General features: G+C 45.9%; 2 protein-coding genes across 3 annotated transcripts in view; both read right to left on the bottom strand.

The window, feature by feature from the left end:
* Window positions 1–1,443: 1,443 nt before the first annotated feature.
* The window catches only part of PLCH2 (phospholipase C eta 2), a 111,490-nt gene continuing 92,224 nt past the window's right edge, over window positions 1,444–20,709 (bottom strand). Inside the window, exons 17-18 of one of the 2 annotated variants that reach the window (XM_078379106.1) lie at window positions 9,140–9,476; window positions 1,444–4,269 (exon numbers count right to left, since the gene is read on the bottom strand). In XM_078379106.1, coding sequence (XP_078235232.1) covers window positions 2,588–4,269; window positions 9,140–9,476 — 2,019 coding nt within the window. In that variant the 3' untranslated portion in view covers window positions 1,444–2,587. The remainder of the gene's footprint in view (window positions 4,270–9,139; window positions 9,477–20,709) is intronic. The other variant, XM_072977661.2, reaches the window with a different exon arrangement.
* LOC140701621 (uncharacterized) lies at window positions 8,043–9,134 on the bottom strand (the record flags this gene model as incomplete). The annotated part of the gene is made up of 1 exon (XM_072977535.2): window positions 8,043–9,134. A coding segment is annotated over one exon (798 nt), but the record flags the coding sequence as incomplete, so codon positions are not given.

Raw genomic sequence — 20,709 nt, 5'->3', positions numbered from 1 at the left:
TGTTTTTGAAGCATTTTTATGCACTAGTTTACTTAGGGCACTGGTCTGATTGCTTTTTAATTTGCATTTTTTAAAAAACTCTTTCAATATTTTCTGTTTTAATATCGTGAAGTGACCTCGGATCCTCTTAGGAAGAACGGCGGAGTACAAATAATAAAAACGAATGACAAATGAATGAATATTCAATCTACCGGGGGGGGGCGGCTATCAATTAAATTTCAGTTCTATGAGAACTACATTTGTTATAAGTGAAAGTTCCTTGCTAGAAATGGGTATAACTTTCTTTTGTGCCTTCATGGGCACCTCGTTCGAGGATTTCCTCAGAAGAAGACCATCAGACAGCTGGGTTCGATATTCTTAGCATAAAGCATTCTTATCTTCTCCGGTGGTCAGCAGGGAGGAACTTGTGAAATGATTGCAGACAAAATCTGAATTATTAAGGAACGTGGTCTGATTTGGACTGATTTGTCTGAGGCTCAATTGAAGAGGAATGCGCTGATTTGGTTTTAAGGCTGAAGCAAGATGAACGTATAGAATCATGGAGATCCATGGCATTTATTGAATTAGATGAAACAAAAATCACCTTCCCCCCCCCCCCCCATTTTCTTTCCCCTGGAATTTATTCCTCTCTTCAGTGCCTACCTTGTGTTCAAATGTCACAAACTGCACATTGATGTAAAACCAAAATGTTATAGCCACTGGAGTTTCCTGACATGCACGGTGATAGACTGGTGATCCGAATTTGCAAAAGGATTCAAATCCAGGGTGAATGCTGGATCGGGTGACACATCCTAGAATGAATCGGGATGCATCAGAACAGCCCAAGTTGGCCTCTGGACTGAATTGGGGGTTTGTTTCCACAGCCCCACAGTAAATGCACTTGACTTTGCCAGCAAGACTGCTTGGCAAACAAACAGGTGGACGTGTGTTTCTGAGAGAGAAGAGACTGGGAATACAGGACTGAAAAAAGAAATGGCCGGAGCAAAACTGAGGTCAAAATGGATTAGAACAATGGGAAAATGGGCCTGTGAATTAAATTAACTTGGGTCTGAATTTTAGAAGAAAAGGTAGCAATACCTACACCAAAATCTTCCCTTCCTTCTGGGATTTTCCTCTCAAGTTTTTGGTGCAACTTTGGTTATGAAGTGGAAAAGGCTATAAGATGAAGCTATGAGATGATGGCTATTGGAATGATCTCCTCTCCATCCGTCATGTTCCGGAGCCTCATGGTGTGGTGGTTAATCTGCAGTACTGCAGTAAGGACTCTGCTCACAACCTGAGTTTGATCCCAGAGCAGGTTCAGGTCGCCAGTTCAAAGTTGAATCAGCCTTCCATCCTTCTCAGGTGAGTAATATGAGTACCCATCTTGTCACTGAGGGAGGGGGGGCAATGGGTAGCCTGCATAATTAAATTGCAAACTACCTAGAGAGTGCTTTAAGCATTATGGGGTGGTAGATAAGCAATACGCTTTGCTTTTGCTTTCTGCTCTAGAACCACAGGCTTCCTGGCTATGCAAAGGGACAGACATGGGGTTAAACAAAGGACTCGCCTGCCTCTTATTCAGTAACAGGATGGCAACCCACAAAAACTCATTTTGAAATAAATCTGTTAAAGGTTCTTCAATCCTTCCTCCCATTTTTGCTAAACATAAACATGACAATTTGTGGGAAGGCCAGTTTTCTGGGAGGGGAGATCAAGCCAAAGAGGGTGTAAAAAACTAGGAGTGGGGGAGGCATTTCCTTCATCTAGGCAAAATATGCTTGCCAACCCGGAGATGAGTGAGGGAAAGCCTTCAAGAGGAAAACTGGAGACCGGCAAAGCGTTTCTCTCCATGAGAGAGAAATTAATGTCCATCAAGAGTAGACGTTCCTCACCATTAGAAACAAAAATCAGTGGTTCGGAATCATACAAAACTTGGCAAGACTGGGACGAAATTGTAGAGGCTGCTGTAGGATGGAAGGAATCCGATGTACGTGCATCAGAAGGACACTGACTTAGGCAACTAAACCACTCGCCCTTATCATGAAAACTAGAGAGAGGTCTTCTCTCATCAAATAACCCTTGACTCTTTTCAAACCCCCCCCCCCAAATGCTGGCCTGCTGCCTTCCGGAACAGAAGCGCGATGCTGACCACTTCAGTCCGTAAGTTCAGGCAGCAGCTGACGGCAGCTTCCAGCTCTTTCATGCTGTGGTCGGGGGTCCCGCCTGACCAGGAAAAACAAAAGCAGTCCTCCAAGAAGACAGTAGAAGGGTTGTGAAGAACGTGCTTTTTAGGGAAGACGGAAGCAGACGATCTTCTTGGGATCTGTTCCCTCCCCCAGGGAAATTCTGATTGCCCATTCCCCATATTGCATGCTACAGATTGCATTATTATTATTATTATTTCACACACATAGAAATTGTCTTTTGGAGACTGTGGGGGAGGAGGAGGAGGAAGAGGACAAGGTTTCTTTAGGGCTCTGCACCATGTGCGTTCTTTATTATTATTATTATTATTATTATTTTAAAAGAAGGTTTCATTTTGGGTTTGGTAGGTTTTGCTCCCATAAGGATTGTAAACATCAATCTTCTTCAGCCCTTCCTAGTGTTAGAGTTTGAACATGAAGACGACTTCGGTGTCAGGGTTCAAGTCCGTTTGGTTCTTGTATTGGGATGTAAACAGGTTGGAGGTTGCTGTGTCCATACAGGGCCCTCCAGCGAAGCAGCAGGCTCCCTCGGGGTTACCCCTCTCCTCAATGGGGCTGCCTGTGCTCAGGGCCAGGGTTTTCAGCCTCTGCCTCTCTTGTGCCTGCTTGGCTCGGTTGGCAATGTACTTCACCCTGCTCTGGCTCCGAGAGGAGTACCTTCGGAGGAGACCCACCCCTTCTTCTTCCTCCTCAGACTCGGTTGGCTCAAGGCTGGTTGGGGAAGTGATGTCGCCCTCCTGCTGGAAGGCGGTCAGCTTCCTGAGGCGCTCCGTGAGCCCATCTGGAGGCTTCGCTGAGGTTCGGGCCATAGCGCAACAGCGCTGCTCTCTCATCGACCGGGTGACAAAGCTTCGGCTGATCCTGCGGTACCTGCTCTCGAACGTGCAAGCGATGTCATCTGACGTCAGGTCGCCAAGGCTTTTGGACTTGGCCTGGTTCATCTCAGCCTTCTCCTGGCTTTTGGGCTTCAGGCAGGACTGTTTGAGGCTATCCATGTACAACTGGCTCCAGGTAGGCCTCCTGTGTGTGGATGATAACCCCGGCTCAAGACCCTTGGCTAGCGGTCTTGGACACAGCTCATCCTCTGTAGCTTGATCAGCCCTCAAGTTGGGATTGGATTTGCTCTTAGCCACCTTGGAAGGATGACACCGAGATGCAGCGTTAACAGACCATGGACGCATGCCTCTTTTCTCAGGGAGGGCTTCAAACTCCTCAGGCTGGACACCGAGGTCCGGGAGGCTTTTCCGAGCCAGGCTGGGCAAAGAGAGGTCTATGACGGTGTCATTGGAGGACATGCTGGAAGAGGAAGACATACTGTCCCTAAGTTTGCTGGGATCTAGTTTACGCCAAATGTGGTCATTGAAGGTGGCATCTGAGTATACTTCAGCTGCTGGGGAGAAGCCACTGGGATGCCTCGGGGAGACCGGGAAGTTGCACAGTTTGTACCCATCGCTCTTTGACCTCCTCACTACCAAGTGAGACGTGGGCACCGTGGGACCTTGAGTTGCTTGGGGAGATTCTTGAGAGGATGTTGGCGTGGTGCTGTTTACCATGTTGCTTTGGTGTGACTGCCCCACAGCAGCAGTGCCCTTCTCTGTTCTCTCAACTTTGATCCCTTCTCCAACCATGTCATCTCTTTGCTTCTGGCATTTGCTGGCAGAATGAAGCCAATGGCTGGCGAATGCTACGCAGTCCTGAGTTTGTGAACCAGACTGGTCTCCACTGCCACCTGTCTCTTTCCGGCCACCTCCTCCTCCTCCTCCTGCTTTGCTTTTCCTCCCATCTTCCCATTCCAGGGTAGCTGTGGTGGTTGGGTTGGGAGCAAGGAATGCAGCCCCGTCCGTAACAGCCTCTGCGTGCTGCTGAAGAAGGGGTTCCCCAAGCAGAGGATCTGACCAGTCGCCTTCTTCTGAACCAGCGTCAGAGGGATGATCAGGCACATGTCCTTCTTTGGAATCAGTGGCAGGGCTGGTGGAAAGATGAAAGCAAGGCTGGCTCTCCTTGGCAACAAAGGGCTCTTCGCTGATGGTCTCCAGGCTGCATAATGAAGAGATGGACCTCTGCACTGAGAATTGGCAGACATCTGGGGATGGGGAAGGAAACAAAAACCACAATATGAGAGCCCAAGTTGGATCACCTACTGGCAGATGAGTTCTTTCCTAACAAAGGTGGGCAATTTGTGGCCTTCCAGATAGGGAACATACAAAGCTGCCTTACACAGAAACCATCTGGTCTAGTATGGCCAGCTCTGACTGGCAGCAATGGTTCTCTGTCATCTGAAGCAGGAGATCTTTGGTGGCCTCCCATCCAAGAAATAATCAGGCCTGATTCTCGTCGGCTTCTGAAATTAGACAGGATCAGTTGCATTCATGGCGGTTGATGTTGAACATCATTTCACACAATCCACTTAGGCCGCTAAGACTGATGGGTGCTGTAGTTCAACAACATCCAGAGGGCCACAAATTGCCACTTCGACTGCATAGCGACCACTTTTGTACACCACGTTTCTACATTGGCAAAATATATTGGATCCCAAATTATCTATTCAAAAGGCCCAGTTTGTTTAAAATATCAAGATTCTTTGGACAATATATAAGCTTCCATATAGGCACCAAGCACTCATGGCTGTCAACATGAAGCTAAACCTCCCTTGTTGACCCAAGCTGGCAGGATGTCGAGGTGCCAGTCTGCCATCTTTCCACCCTCTCTCTTCAGAGGACATATATGTTGTCCATAGAACTGAATGGAGGCCACTGAGAACCAAATCCCCCTTCCCTCACTCTCAGCCATCTGTCTTGGTGGGATAACACAAGAGTTGCAGTGTCATAGCATTTTTAAAACCTGTGATTGAGAGACTTCTAAAAGGTAGCTGCATTAGCCTCTTGGGTAGCGGACTAACTGTCTTGTGTCACCAGGTCAGTTCTTCAGATGTGCAGTGGCTATATTCCACGCCACTGGTGAAGTGGGCTACGTTCTGAAAAAGCTTATGCCAAAAACATGATCGTTTTAAAAATCAAGCCACCACGTTCTTTGTTATTTGTGGTGAAGAGTGTATCCATCTGCACTGAATAAAATAAGAGCAAACATTTATTGATGGGTTTCAGTTTTCCTTGGGGCCATGAGTTGCTCATTCTATGGGGTCAAGTTCTGAATCTTTCTCTTCCTCAATTCCCAGTTGAACTAAAGAATGCCTTTACAAATGTCAGGTTTCCAAAATCAGGAAGGACTGAAAGCAAAGGATGGACAGATTTCTTTTTGTTCTTATTCCTCTCCACGACCTTGATGTGCAAGTACCACTGATTATTAACAAAATTTGCAAAATAAATACATAAATAAAATGAAAATGCCGTTTTCATGCAACTGAATGAAAATGCAGTTCTGCAGACTCACCCGCATATGATGCATAAACAATTTTGATGCAATAATGCATGCAGCAGCAATGAAATGGCTTTCTTAATGCAGTTTGCCAATCCGTGCATGCCTTAGTAATGCAATGAAATACAGAACTGAAAGCTATGACAAAACTTTGCATTTACGGTAAGCTGTATACATTTGGATCAGTGGTTCCCAACCTTGGGTCCCCAGATGTTATTGAACGGCAACTCCTAGACATTTCAGTACAACTTGTGGTGGAGTTTTCTGGGAGTTGCAGTCCAAGAACATCTGGGGATCCAAGGCTGGGAAACCATGTCCTAGGTGTACCCCAGCTTTGCACGGGTGGAAGTTGGGGAGCAAACCAGATACAGTTCGGTGCACCCTAGAAACCTCTTGTTTCTATTTCTGGTGAGCCCACTCTGAACCCCAAGCCCTTTATAAGTTTATCCATTGCTATTAGTAAAGAAATATCAGAAACATCATCTTCCAAATAAGAAGCAAATGAGATTTTTTAAAAAAATCTCTCCATTCTCTTAGTAGGGCTACGGTTTCTGTGGGGGACTGGAACCAATCTGCAGATGTCAAAAAATGTGGAGGTCCCGATTGCTACACTTTGAATGGTCTCTGGCTCCTTTTTGTGGCCATTTCTGGTAAATACACCCTGGAAATACATACAAATTAATATTTCTGAATTTTTTAAATGTAGTATTTTAAGGCGGCGGATAAGTGAATCCGTGGATACTTCGATGGGGTGGGGGTTGTTCCTACTGTATTCAACACCTAATTACAAGGTGCCCATTGACTCCAGAACGTTATGTTGCCTGCCAAAATCTTATATAAATAAAAGAAGCAGACATATACACACACATACATAGAAGCATGCTGCAAGGAGGAAAGAAAGCATTCTGATGTCAGTAGCTAAATTTTTGACTGGTCATGCCCAGTGATATGGGAAGAGATACTCATTTCTTATGCACTGTAATTTAACATATTATCTGTTTACAGATGACATTCGGAGTGACTGCATCCCAGAAAAATAAATTTCAGAACATACACACGAGAGATCAAGCTATCATGCAGTAGGGCTGGAAAGGGCAACCATGGGTAATCACAAAGAAATGATGGGAAACCAGGCAATGGTAACACTGAAAACCAGCAATGCTCAAGAGTTACCTGTAACTCGCTCATCCTTTCAGTTCTTAACTACACAGACAAGAGAGTGCATGTGGAATAGGACAGAACAGAAGGAGGAAAAAAACCCAGTTAGTTCAGGGAAGGCTGGAACAGATAAGGAATCAACAAAATGGGGGGGGGGGGAGAGCAGAGAAACAAAGGTCTTTGGAGGAGCTATCAGTAGGATCCTTAGAATTATTTTTATGACCAACCAGAGTGGCCGAGGGGGGAATAGCAATCAAGAGGTGATCAAAAGTCTGCTCGCCATGCCAGAAAAGGGGGGGGGGGGAATGATGGTTGTAAGGAAGAGAGATGCTCCAGGCTTTCATGCAATGTTTCTTTGGGGGATTTTCTGCAGAAATCTGTGCTGCAGAATGTGGTCCTGAATGATGACACCCCAGCTAACAGATGGCAGCAGCTTTGGTATGGAGCCAGACAATCTGGAATGGGGCAGGGCATGTTTGGGCTCCCGCAAGATGGTCAAGAGCACAGGGTAGCCTTTCTCACCCTCAGAAGGCCCCTCCGACACAGCCAGGAGTTAAGAATTCTGGGTCCCGAGGTCCCGAACCCCTGGAGGATCAAAGCTGGAGAGCGGCTCTAGATCTCACCTCTTTCTTTCTTTCTCTTATTTCTCTGCCTGCAAACTACTCCTCCCTAACCAAAAAGGCTGTCACGGGATAGCTAGCTCGAAAGCAGCACTTTTTACCCTCAAAAAATAAAGTGGATAGCAATTCGTCACAGTCATAGATACTAAATCCCAGTATTTGAACCCAACTGCTAGAGTAGGTTCATTGCATCAGTGAGATTTATATAAATCCAGACACCTCCAGCAATTGATTCAACAGTCCATTCTAGTTAGGACTAGCACGTAGATTTAGTTCCTGGCTATTTTTAAACAAGAGTCTAATCATATTTAAAAAGAGAGCAAATACTCATTGTTTTGGGCCCTCTTCATATTTGGGAAGTGGAAAGTGCAATACATAAAATTCCATTAACGGACTTGATTCAAATACAACTAAATGTGATGAATTTCAACATAATTAAATAAAACCCAGTCCAAAAAGCTGGCAGGTTAAGCAAAACCAAAGGGAGGGAGGGAAGGAGAAAGACAGACAGAGAGAGAGAGAGAGAGAAAGGGAGGGAGGAAGGAAGGAATTTATTTTGTAGGGTTTCAGAAAAATGTCCTGATGTCTATTCCCAATACTTACAGAACAAATTCCCCAAATTATCTTTAACAATGGTTATATTGAATTTTCCCTTTTGTTAATCTCTGTACAAAGCTCTGGTTGGATTAAAAACAAATCTTAGAATCGTACTTATGCACCGAATAATGAAAGTGCACAGAGAAAGAGAGAGGAAACCCACACATCACAGAAAGATTAACTATTGGAAATGGTTTTGGCACACAGGGAACAAATGAACACTCATCTATGACTGGACACATCTAGAGGGAACGAAGCCCCAGACAGAGAAAGACGAGGGGATGCCTTTGTATGCGCTTCAACGACCCCCCCCCCATCCAAACTCACAGCTATGAGGAAAGCTAAAATGGCTAAATCAAATAAACGAATGCAAGCGACTCTAAGGAGCAAACGGAAACTTCTAAGGGGAAACTGAAATAACAGGATGATCTACAGCGTTCGATGGGGGTGTGTGTGAAGAAGGTCCAGTCTTACCAGTAAAGAATATAGGGGATTTACTCCGAATTTCCTCCAGCTTTTCAGCAAACAAGGCATTCATTTCCCTCTGAAGGGTGCCCGCTTGTTTTCTGGAGCTCTCGGGGAAGCGCTTGGGGCAGTCGGGGCTCCCGAGGCTCTCCAGGCTGCTGGAGTCGGAGGTGATGGAGCCATTGCTGGCGGTCACCAAGTTGACGGTGCTTCCGTATTTGCCGCCGGGCGGGCCCGGCCACCTCTGCCGAGAGGGACCTCTCCCTCCGGGACCTTTAGAGTCACCGTTTTTCTTCCCCGAGTCCGCCAAGGGCTGGCAGGTCCTCGGCAGGTGGCCCGCCACCCCGTAGCCGCTGCAGAGGTGCAGGTCGGGCTGCGGCCTGGGCTGCTGCTCTTGGACGGCGCCCCGGCTGGCCAGCTCTAACCTCTCCTCGTCTCCCGCTAGGCTGCTATACCGGCCGCCGGGCGGCGGAGCGCTAGAGGCAGGGCCCCCGCCGGCCTGGTCGCCCCACCTGCACTCCAGATCGGGGCTCCCGCTGGAGCCGACCATGCACTTCATGCAGTTGGTGGCCATGCCAATCCTACCCGATCCATTGATGGCGCAGCGGGCGAAGACCCCCTGCTTCTCGTCGGGGGGCTCCTGCAGGCGGACCCGGTCGGACCTCCGGAGGGGCTCGCTGAAGGTGGCGCCCCTGTGGGCCTGGCCGCTTTTACCTTTGCCGAAACTCTGGGCCTTACCTTTGAACCCCTTGGCTTCCGCCTGAGAGCTATCGCTAAGAGAAGGCGCTGGGGAAGGTGCGCATTCCGGCTCTTGGTCAAAACGGGGCAGGGAAGACTCTTCGAGGTCCGGATCTTCGCCGGCCCCTTCGGAGCTGTTGTCTTTGGTGTCAATGGCAATCTCGGGAAAGCCCTTCTTGCTCTTCTTCTGGGTCTTGGTGGGCGCGCTGGCCGTCCGCCGCAGGAGGTGGCTGCTAAAGGAGTGTTTGTGGTTGAGTTGGCCAGCAGCATGACTGTCGAGAGAAGCCTGCTTTGGATTTCTGAGAAAGAGACCTTTTAAGCCCAGCGCTTGCTTGACCTGGAACAACAGAAAGAAAGTCCCCGTAACAGACCATGTGCATTTCTCCTTTGTGTGCATGGAGGGAAAAGACACAAACGTTAGCGGGATGCAAGGCGTTATTGACCTTGTGGGTCGCATCACCTGGCCAGGTTGGGCTGGAAGACAAAATGAGGAGGAAGGGATGAGGTGCAGTTTTGATTCAAGGCTTTTGTGTCCTGATGGCAGGCTCAGAAACTATGCTTGGGATTTATGCATGTTTACTGAGAAAAAGAAAAAAAGAAATTCAACCCTCTCCTGTTTCAGTTGGGCTGGATGTCATGAACCGTGGGGGCCTGTTTGGCTGAGAGGGACAGAGAGAGGTGGACAACAACAGCCTTCAGAGCAGAGTCTGGAGGAGCATCTTCTGGACTACAGTCCCCAAGAACCCTCAGGGAGTCTTCACTTTTGGGGTATACTTTGGGCCTGTGTTTCCTGCTGCTGATCCCCTGTGTGTGGGTTGTAGCCTTCACTTATGAGACCTCGCTCAAAGATGGTCACGTTTTTAAAAATCCCACTTGAGTATCGATTCTCCGTTTCAATCCCAAACTGGAATTAAACAGCCAAAGAGCTAGGGGGAATCCCAACACAAGCAGATGACCAGCAAATAGCCTGGAATCACAGTCCCTTTTTTGGCCACCTTATGTTTCAAAAGCATGTGTGAAACTTAGACACTGTTGGGTATATTAACAATGCAGTCCTCTGTGTGTCTAATCAGAATTAATTCCCAACGGAAACAGCTGGATTTGCTCTCAGGCAAATGGGCACAGGATAGCAGCCTCAGCACGCTGAGTGGAAGACCAGCTTGGACAACGGATCTTTCCCCTTCCTGCTCCTGGGATCCCCCTGAAAAGACCCTGCACCTTATTAGTTGGACGTGCCTGATGCTGGCCAGTCCATGCTTGCAAAAGGGAAACTACAGTACACAAGTTTTGGCTGCAAATCGGTGCTGGTTGCATTCCTGAGCCACGCGCCCAGGAAGGCAAGTGCCACCTCATTAACGAGTGCCAATTTGCTGCCAAGAATTAACCGGTTATCCTCACGCAAGAGTGAATCAGTGATAGGATTTTGGCCATTCTGGCTGGAAGGAAGGGAATAGGAACCTGGTGCAGGCCTGCCTACTCTCCCGTTTCCAAAGGCTCTCCCCCTCTCTTCACAGCTCATAAAATATGGTCTTGCAATGTTTGGTAGGTCCCCGAACTCTTTAGGGTGGCTTTTTTTTACAGGAGGTTGCAGTAGCAGGGGAGGGAAAGAAATACCTCTGCAGAATGTGGTCCTGAATGATGGCAACTCTGGTTGCCATCCCTGGGGGTTGCAACTACGCAGGCACTTACCTGGGAGCAGACAGCACTGAGATTGCAGCTGAGCAGAAAAAGCCAGAGGTTGTGCTGTAACATGAGCACCAATTGCACAAGGGGGTGGGGTGGGGGTGGGGGGCTTAATCATGCAACGGACGGTGTCACTGCAATCAAAGTCCTTGATGTCGGTCAAATTGATCTTTAAGGAGTTGGTTTTCCGCCAAAATAGTGTTAGCAGCCTCTTGTTTGAGTAGCACAGAAATTCGCTTGGGAATGCTGAAAGTGTTTGTTGGTGGGACAAACAAAACAGGATCCCACCCGATATTTCTCTCTCTCTTTTAAAAAATTTGAGTTGTTTTCTTTTTATATATATATATATACAAACAGAAAAATAAAAACAAAAATACCCATGGGGTTCAGGAGTGGAAAACATTTTGGGTTGAGAAATATTTTCTACCAAACCATAAGAACAATTCCATGCATTTTAGGAATCAAATGCACAGAGTCGTCTTGTGTTCAACACGCGAAAGTTTCGCTCGACTCAGAATTTTATTTTTCCAGATATCCTTACTTAGGGGAAAATTATTCAGAAAGTTCCTTTGGAATGGCAGCTGCTATTGAAATTTTGTTCCAAGGAGCTTTCTTGTTGGACAAAATGTCCAGGGATTTTGGTTTTGTTTGTTTGTTTAATCCCAGGGAAGACAAATAGCTTTATTAAGCCTAAGGGAAGAGATAGGATTTTGCCTGCTCTCAGGGAGATCCAAAGGTGCCAATACACTTCCTCAAGAGAGAGAAGAGTCTTCCAAATGAGCCCAAAAGCAGAGAAGGTTTCCATCAATAATATGGCCATATAGGAAAAGTTGCGCACTCTGTGGTGTGATGTGAAGCAAAACTACCTGGGGGTTGGTTTGCTTTTTTTTTTTTTTTTAAGTTCCAGCTGGTGGTTTAGCTATAGCCCATGAACTTCTTGCTGTCAAGGAATGAGTTGATTACTGTAGCAGATTGGTTAAATGCACTGCTGTCATTACGCATGCTTGGAGTCTGAGGTCCTTGCTGCAAATAGGCAAAGACGTAAGACACACACATCCTTATCTTGTGCATTCACTGCAGGCAATTCTTAGAGAGAAGTTTCTCAAGAATTTCACCCCCTGCCCCTTTGAAAACGTGGTGGGCACAAAAGGTAGCTTTTTAGATACTGGACCCTGATTTCAGAGAACAAGGGTTGCCCCTCGGAAATTCATTGTCCTCCCCTTGTCCCCTCAGTGCCTTTGGTCAAACAGGCACAGGGGGTTTCTGTAAGACCATCAAAGCCTGCTGTGCCTTCTTGACCAGAAGAAGCCAATGGGGGGGGAGGCAGGAAGGGAAATGAACCCTGTGTTTCTTTAGATGAAAACTACCTTCTGCACACCACTCCAAAGTTGGGACACAGCTACGGATTTACTTGCCAATTTGTAAAGTAACAATATTTTATTTAAGGCAATCTGTTTGCCAATGACGGCTTCACCTTTAAACTTAGGATCCTTGAGATTTTCAAGGACAATCTTCTGGAAGAGGACAGCCCTAATAATTAGCTTCTTAAGTTCACTCTCAGGGAAATCAGGCAAAAAAAGTATGTATTGCCCAGGTAGGACTGTATGACTGACAGAGTGTTGCTTTAGTGGTTACCAACCTTCGGTCCTCTGGACATTTCAAAGTCCTCTGAGATTCGAATTCCCAGAGTCCCGACCAATGGCCACGCTGGCTGTCACTTCCGGGACTTAAGGTCTAAAACATCAAGAGGACCAGGGACTGAAAACTGCTGGTCTTATGCTGGGTTTGAAAAGAACTTATAAAAGAAGTCAGCTCACCCATAATTAGAAAGCATGTGTGACCTTCAAGGGACAGGACCTGTAACCTCTGGAGACACAGAACCCCATGGCACCTGAAAGGACTGACACATTTTTGTAAATATTCCAGGGGGCATGCATTTTGCTGCAAAGGGAACAGCCCTAAACCCAAATTAACACCAGGACTTTTTTTTTTCAGCTGACTCCTATTGCAGCCTTCCTCAACCCAGTGCCCTTTGGATGTTTTGGGATTACAGTTCCCATCAGCATGGGCCATGGGTGGAGATGATGGGATCTGGAACACCTCACATCTAGAAAACACCAGATGCGTTGAAAGCAGGCTGCATGTAGCCATTCCCCTTAGCACAAGATTGCTAATCAATGTAATGGATTTTGTGGGGGGTTTTTTTAACCAAGTGGACAGCCAACTCTTGCTGGTCTGGCTCAGAGAGGCATCCTACAAATTGCTGGGTCAAATTGGCAAGTTCAAACAATGATCATCAACGCGATCCGGCACCATGAGCGTTCGTGATATTTACAAAAGCGAGGGCGCAATCCGAAAGTCTCTGTACACAAATACACAAATAATGGGGGGGGGGTTTGAGGGGGGAGAGAATTCTCCCTAAAGAAAGAAACAAAAGCGTTCCACTGATGGAATGGGGGGTGAAGTCTAGTGAGGAGGCCCCCAGCTCAACCAATCTCAGTCACGTGATGCAACCCAGTGAAAGGCTAGCTACTGACGCTTGAATCAAAACAGGCGATTCAAGATCTCCAAACCAGTGCAAAGTTGGTTCGGAGGAAAGGAAAATCATTTACAAAGAAGATCCAGCATAGTCACTTCAGGTGGTTTGCAAAGGATAACAGGAGAATTGAGTTTTCCAGGTGGTGATTGTACTAAACAGGCAACATCACCTCTTACTGCATCCAAAAGAGCTTTCACAGCAGGTATTATGCGGGCTGATTTTCTTTTCTTTTTTTAAAAAAGTTTTTAAAGGAAAATGTAATTTCTTCTCCAAAATTAGTAGATGGTGTGAGACAGGGGATTAGAAACCAATTTTCCTCTCCAGAATTGGTAGAGGGTGCCAGTAATTGGATGAATATGGGAGGCGGGTAGGTAGCCAATGGAGAGTTTTTTAATTTTATTTGCAAAAGAAAATGAGGCAGAGATGGATACAGACTGAGATTTATCCCGGATCTCCTTCATAAATGTTGTTCAATGGCCTGGCAAACATTCCAGGAAATGTTGCAATCCATGTTATGGGTGGAAATTTTTTTTTTCCCCAAGAGAAGAAAAAAATAATAAAGCTAAATAAGGAAAAAAGAAAAAAAAGAAAAAGACACAAAATGTTAATGATGTTATTAGTTAAGAGAAGCATGCAAGTGTGTCGCTAGGACCAGACTACACCTTCCTGTGTCAGGAGGAGGGAGGGGGGGTACCTTCAAGGCGTCTAAATTTGCTCTGCTTCTAAAAGGAGACTTTTTTTGACACAGAGAAGTCCACTGAAATCACAAACAGACAGAAGTAAAAGGCAGAAAGTGAGACACAGAACGACAGCGAGGCGAGGAGACTCTGCAAAGAGATACAGGCAGCACCTGAGAGGGGGGAAGAGGGGAAAGGCACAAGAAAGAAAGGACATATGAGAAATCGGACGCATAAAGACGAATAAACTACAAGAGAGCAAGACAGAACGGGGAAAGCAGCCGGCTGGAGGCGGCACAGTTTAGAGGAGAGAAAAGGCTTCGGTAACACTCTCAAAGTCAACTTCCCAGGAATGGAGAGAGTTTTACTGTGCAGGGGAGAGTACGGCATCGCATGCCCTGAGAATCACAATGACAGGTTTCTAGTCCTTATGGTCGCTGAGACCTTCTCGACCCTTCGCTTTAACAAGAAACCGAAAACAAAACAAAGCAAAGACACGGTGGCACTTCAAAGACTAATGGCTATATTTTAAGGGAAGCTTTTGTGGAGCATGGTCCACTTCTTCAGACATAGGGGTCAGAATACGGACAGAGGCTACCTGGTGAAACATTCTCATTCCTCAACAGAATGTTTTTGTGGTTCTGTTTATTGAGAAATAAGGAAGCAATTATAGGCAACTGGGTATTTAAAGCCTGGCATCCTATTGCTTGGTGTAATAAGTTGCATCAGAGCAGGTCCACTAAATTGGTTGGGGATTTGGTGAGTCAACTCATTTGTAAGCTCCCCTGATTCAATGGGCCTACTCTAGTGGGACTGAGTATGCTAAGCAACGGAATTTCAGCCACTAGTAGATGCTTCTAGGGTCTACCTCTCAGTATTATTATATTGAATATGTCATATTATGTTAATTATTAAAAACACAATAAATCATTCTATTTCTGGTGATATGGCTGGAAAGCCATTCCTAATGGAATTCAAATAGCATGGGGCCCCATAGGCGCACAAGACAGAAACACCGGCTAGCTCTTCTTTTTAAAAAATTGTCATTATGAAAGCAGATTTATGTTGGCCTCATAAATGATAAAAACTTCATTCTTTTGATATAGCAAGCATTAGAAAATTATCATTGATGGGCACTGAGAAATATTATCATTGACTGATAAATGAATAAGAAAACAAAGCACATAATGATAGGCATTCCCCATTTACTTTCCCCCCAAATGACTAATTATTGCAGAGAGAGAGAGAGCGCGCGCGCAAGAGAGAGACTGAGAAAACCACACCCATAAATTCTTTATAATACATGCTGATAACAAATTTAACAAATTTTAAAAAACAATTTAAATAAATTCAAATGCAACACAGTTTCTCCAGGTTAAAATAATGGCCCCAGGGCACAAATATGGGGCAATGACTGAACGTCAAGGAATTACCCAGGCATTCCCTGTTTTTTTCATGTAGAAAACTGCGGGACCATGTTTGTATATTTGAAATTAGAAAGACAAATCGTATTTGACTTCTAGCGTGACAAAACATGAGGTGTAGCAAGAAGGGTGAAGATTCTCCCCCCCCCCGTTCATTGTTTTAAATATAAGAATTTTACAACATTCACACATTTCTTCATTTCTACAAATGAGAATTGAGATTAATCCATCCAGGAACAGGGTTTAGGATGCTAAAATTATTTGTAACTATGAGATTTGAACCTCTGTGTCTTCTACCCTGGTGAGTGATGTTTTCTCTAGGGGCCTTCTCAACTCGAACACCTTAAGGGTAAGTGGACCCTGGATGGTCTCTTCCATGAGAGGAAGATTAGCCGCCTAGAGTGGACGAGTCGCCCAGATAGGCGGGGTATAAATCAAATAAATAATAATTATTATAATAATAGGAATCATTATCGAATTTGGACCACACACCTGTGGAGTGGTGTACCCCAAATTCCCTGGTGAACTTTACCAAGAGTTTCATATTAATGCTAAACAGCCTCGAAACATGGAAGACAAGGACAGATAACGTCCAGAAGCATGTTGTGCAAGCTAATGACTATGGCAATGGGCAGAAACTCTCCACTACTATTTTGTGGGTCCAGCCACGAACGCCGATGGCTTTCCAACTGCACAGTGGCTGAGAATCCATCCCAGGTTTTATTCAGAACTTTTACAGGGGGTTCTGCAAAGGGCCAGACCTATGCTGTGAGTCCACTCCAGGTTCAAGACTGAACCTTGCAGGAGCTATCCGATGTGCTGAATCCCTCCCACTCAAAAAGGTACAGAATCATGGGTAGCCTGTAGCATTCAGAATAAAACCCGACACAGATTCCTCCTCTCATTGGAATCTCCAGATTCCACTTGACCACAGACTTAAATCCAACGTGGCACTTAAGAGCAGCATCAGATTTTGTTTTTGACATCTTGCTTCTGACAGCATACTCTGCACAGTTTCCTAGCCTTCTATATTTTGGGGGGTGCTTCAAAACTTTTCCATGCCTCTCTACATCTGCTGGGTTTCCATCCTGGTGCATGGGGAGCATGGGGCTGGATACAGCTGTGCTCTCTTGAATACAGAATTATGTTTAATATTCAGTATGACAATGATAGTCCTAGTAGATATAAAAAAGGGATCTCTTTCTTCCTTCCTTTGTTTAGATTAGAGTCAATAATTAGCATATTGGCTCCAACAAACTTAAAGGAGGCAGAAATGGTAATGAGAAGCAACAAGGGGTATGTAATAGATCTGAGAACATGAAGACAAGATATAAAGCAATCGAAAAACACATCAGCTTGCGAAATGGGAAGCGTCAGGGGGTACAAGAGGGGGACTCATGAATGAGCTCACATATATGACAGAGGGGCTTTTGATGATGTGGGAACAGATCAGGCACCGTGGGCAGAGATCAAATAGGAATCTGACGAGCCACCAAATTGCTGCCAGGGTTTTAAAGGGACGTGTCAGTCACTTGTAAATTGAAACTATCCATCAGAGAAGTACCCAGGAAGAAAGAGATAAATCAAAGAGGACAGCAATTACGCAGGTACACGATCAAAGGAGGTTAATCAAGACAGAAAATGGTGTTTAACCAACAGGTCTGTGAGCTTGAAATAAAGGGTATGATATGTGCTTATGTGTGAGAGAGAGAGTGGTGAGGAGCATCCATTGCCTAGAATAGGTAAAGGTAAAGGTTCCCCTTGACATTTAGTCCAGTTGTGTCTGACTCTAGGGGGTGGTGCTCATCCCCGTCTCCAACCCATAGAGCCAGCATTTGTCCGTATCAATGGTCACGTGGGCGGCGTGACTAGACACGGAACACCGTGACCTTCCCACTGAAGTGGTTACCTATTTATCTACTTGTATTTTTACATGCTTTTGAACGGCTAGGTAGGCAGGAGCTGGGAGAAGAGACGGGAGCTCCCTCCGTCGTGTGGATTCAATCTTACGATGGCTGCTCTTCTGACCGTGCAGCACAGAAGCTTCCGCGGTTTAACCCGCAGCGCCACCACGTCCCTAGAATACTCAGCACTAAAAAATATTCCATAGACACACTTAGGCATGAACACGTGCCTGGCTAAGAAGCTGTGCCCTGGCCAATGCAAGTTAGATTACTGCAGTGCCTGAGATGTGGGGCTGCCCTTGAAGACTTCCATGGGCTTCCAGTCACTCTGGAACTTAAGCAGTGGCTTTCCTACCAGATCACACTAATCTTGGAACAGCCTGCTTTGTACTGTCCTCACCTTTGTCTTCACTTCTCTTTGGCCCTTCTTTCCAGTTGTGACTGTTCCTGTGTGCTTGCTTTGTGTGTCTGTTTATTTGTTTTATTTATTTAAAATACTTATATATGCCTCCTCTCACCTAAAATTGGCTTACGTTATTAGAAGAAACAATATTAAAATAGATAGGAAGGAGTCTCTCTCTCTCTCTCTCTCTCTCTCTCTACCTCCCACCATCACACAGACATATGGGGAGGGGTCTAAATCGCAACCCACACAGGATCTCCCTTTCCTTGGTGGGATTTCCGAATACTGTAATGCAAAGCAAAAAAAGGTTGCACATGGATGCTTTTCAGGCACTGCAGACAGCAAAACCCCCAAAGCGGTGAGTGTTCACAACTTGTGCTGGAGGCAAGACCTCCTGGAGAGTTTGAAGAATCCTCAATACACTGTCTTGCTGGGTTGACTGAATTCTTGCCAGCGGCGAGAGTCCCCCCCCCCACACACACACATATACATATCCCTTGCAAGGGGTATTTCAAAAGATGGAGCATCGCCCATGTGTGTTTTCCAACCACTGCTCCCAAGTGGTACAGTCCCGCCGTTGGGAGCCTTCTAGCCAAGACTTCCACAATGGAGGCAACAGCACAAAGGGAGCAAAGCTCAGTGGCTCAGGCATCTAAGCCAGAGTTTGGGAGTTCGATCCCCCCACTGGGCGTCCTTGACAAAGGCTGACCTTGATGATCCACAGTGTCCCTTCTAGCCCTTCAGTTCTAAGATGATGATGAAAAGCAAGACATGGGATCACAGCGGGATAAGCCAAAAGTGTGACAGACAAAGTCAGCTTACTGTGGGACATAACCAGAGCCTGGAAGCATTACCTTTTGGACTACAGCCCCCAGAATCCTCCCTATCCAGGGGATTCTGGGAGTTTATAGTCCCCCCCCCCCAGAAAGTAACACTCCAAAGCTTTGGACCCAATCTCTCTGCCATAGCACGAGGCCACCAGAGAAATGAAAGCCCATCTGCCGGTGTGGTGTCAAGGCATCAGAAATCAGTGTAGTCTTGCTCTTGACTTCAGAACGGGATGGACACATCAGATACTGGAGGAGCACCAAAGCAGTGGAGGAATGGAAAGCCATTTTAAGGCCGTTCTGACTTAGACTGGCTAACTTTTCCCCTCCTGGCTTCCCTTCTTCTAAAGAGCCTGCATGCCTGCCTTCCCTGGATGTGTTGCCATGCAACGCACCAGGGCTTCCCTCTTCCCCTCAGGATCCAGAGCATCTGGAATCGGATGCTGCTCCGCACCTCCTGGACTCCTTTGAACCCAGACAGAGGCCTGCTTGTTCTTTGCCGCGTTCTCCACCCCCCCACCCCTGCCCTCATTATATTCTCCTGCCATATTTTCTTGCTTTTAATTAGGGCTACGTTCAACCACAGCAGTAGAGTCGGGAAAGCTTTCCTTTGGAGACACAGTGTTTGTGTGTGTGAAAGAGAGGGCGGGGAGAGAAGGGAGGGAGGGAAGGAGACTGGGTAGATACAGCTCTCTCTCTTTTTTTCCCAATTTCTAACTAACCTCTGTTTTTGTTTTGTTTTGTTTTTCTGATTCATTTCAAACTTAAGAGATGCAAAACGAGAAACATCCCTTCGGCTACTAGCAAACTGGGTTGAATGTGCGGAGGAGAGAGCGAAACGAGAGGTCGATTTTTATTTTATTTTAAGTGGTGCCAAACCCATTCACACAGCTTATGGCTGTGTAGCTGTAAAATTGGGTGGCCAGCATTGCCAAAATTACTTCCCATTTTGCCCAGAATCCTGAAAGAGCTCTTTAAGCAGGCCTCTGAAGATCCTTACAGCCCAGCATCTCAGCTCCAGAGGGTCCATGAAGGTCCAAATGGACACTCCATTCAGTCCTTGCTGTTGCTGGTCAATCTGTGTATTGTTTGAGTTCTGAGGGCCCATCATCTTACACATTCTTGTGGACTTTGGCTTGGTCCTGATAAAGGGACAGTGGAGTCCTGTCTTTACATTTATCTTTACTGTAATGCTGTGTTGAGTTTTTATTGACAAGTAGAGATGGGCAGAAATGGGGGAAACAATGGTTTGTGATGGTTCGTGGTTCGTTGCTGTTCACAAACTAAAAAGCATGAACTTTCATGAACTTTCAAACAAACCAAACCATGGTTAGTGTGATTTTGGGACTTCTGGGAGCAGTTAAATGGTTCCTGCATGAGCGAGAGATACCAAAGTTACAGAAAGTCTTCAGTTGACTCTCCTACCCACCCCCTCCAAATTTGGTGAATATTGGATTTAGGACATCTGAGTTATATCCCCCTCCCCAAAGGAAAGTGCTCTTTAGCACCTTTGGGAGGGCTATAGCCTGAACCTTTGAAATTGAATCTTCTCCAAACAGGAGACAAAAGTCAGCCCAGGTTTGGTGAATATTCGTCTTGGGATGTCAAAATTATAGCCCATGTACGAATCATCAATGCCAAACAGTTCAGAGTTTCATTTTGTTCTGGGCAGGCGTGTTTCCCTGAAGCACCCCAAAATGAACCACGGAAAAAGCCTGATTCGTAGGTTTTTGCTTTGTGGTTCATTTTGTGCCCATCTCTATTGACAAGTGCAGGAAAGATCCTGAAGTAATCTGATACTTGCCCAGCTACAAGCAATTTTGCAGCCTAGACCATGGGAGGAAGGAAAGAAGGAAATGAACCTTAGCTAATAGACACCATTAATTGGTTAACTGCCCTTGTGAAGCCATCTAAAGCCAACAAACCATCCCTGTTCCTTCCAGCAGCACACCCCACAAGTTAATCAATTAGGTATTAATTAGCACTTTCTTTTTGCTGCCTTCAGAGTGCTGCCAATTTCCTTGAGTAATTTCAAATTGTAATATTATGGAAGAGGGCAGCAGTGAATGACTCAACTCCCAGGGTGATACTTCAGTGGCATGTATTAAGTGTC

The sequence above is a fragment of the Pogona vitticeps genome, chromosome 7 (assembly GCF_051106095.1).
Source record: "Pogona vitticeps strain Pit_001003342236 chromosome 7, PviZW2.1, whole genome shotgun sequence".
In the NCBI taxonomy this organism is placed as follows: domain Eukaryota; kingdom Metazoa; phylum Chordata; class Lepidosauria; order Squamata; family Agamidae; genus Pogona; species Pogona vitticeps.
This window is presented reverse-complemented; position numbering and strand designations above follow the sequence as displayed.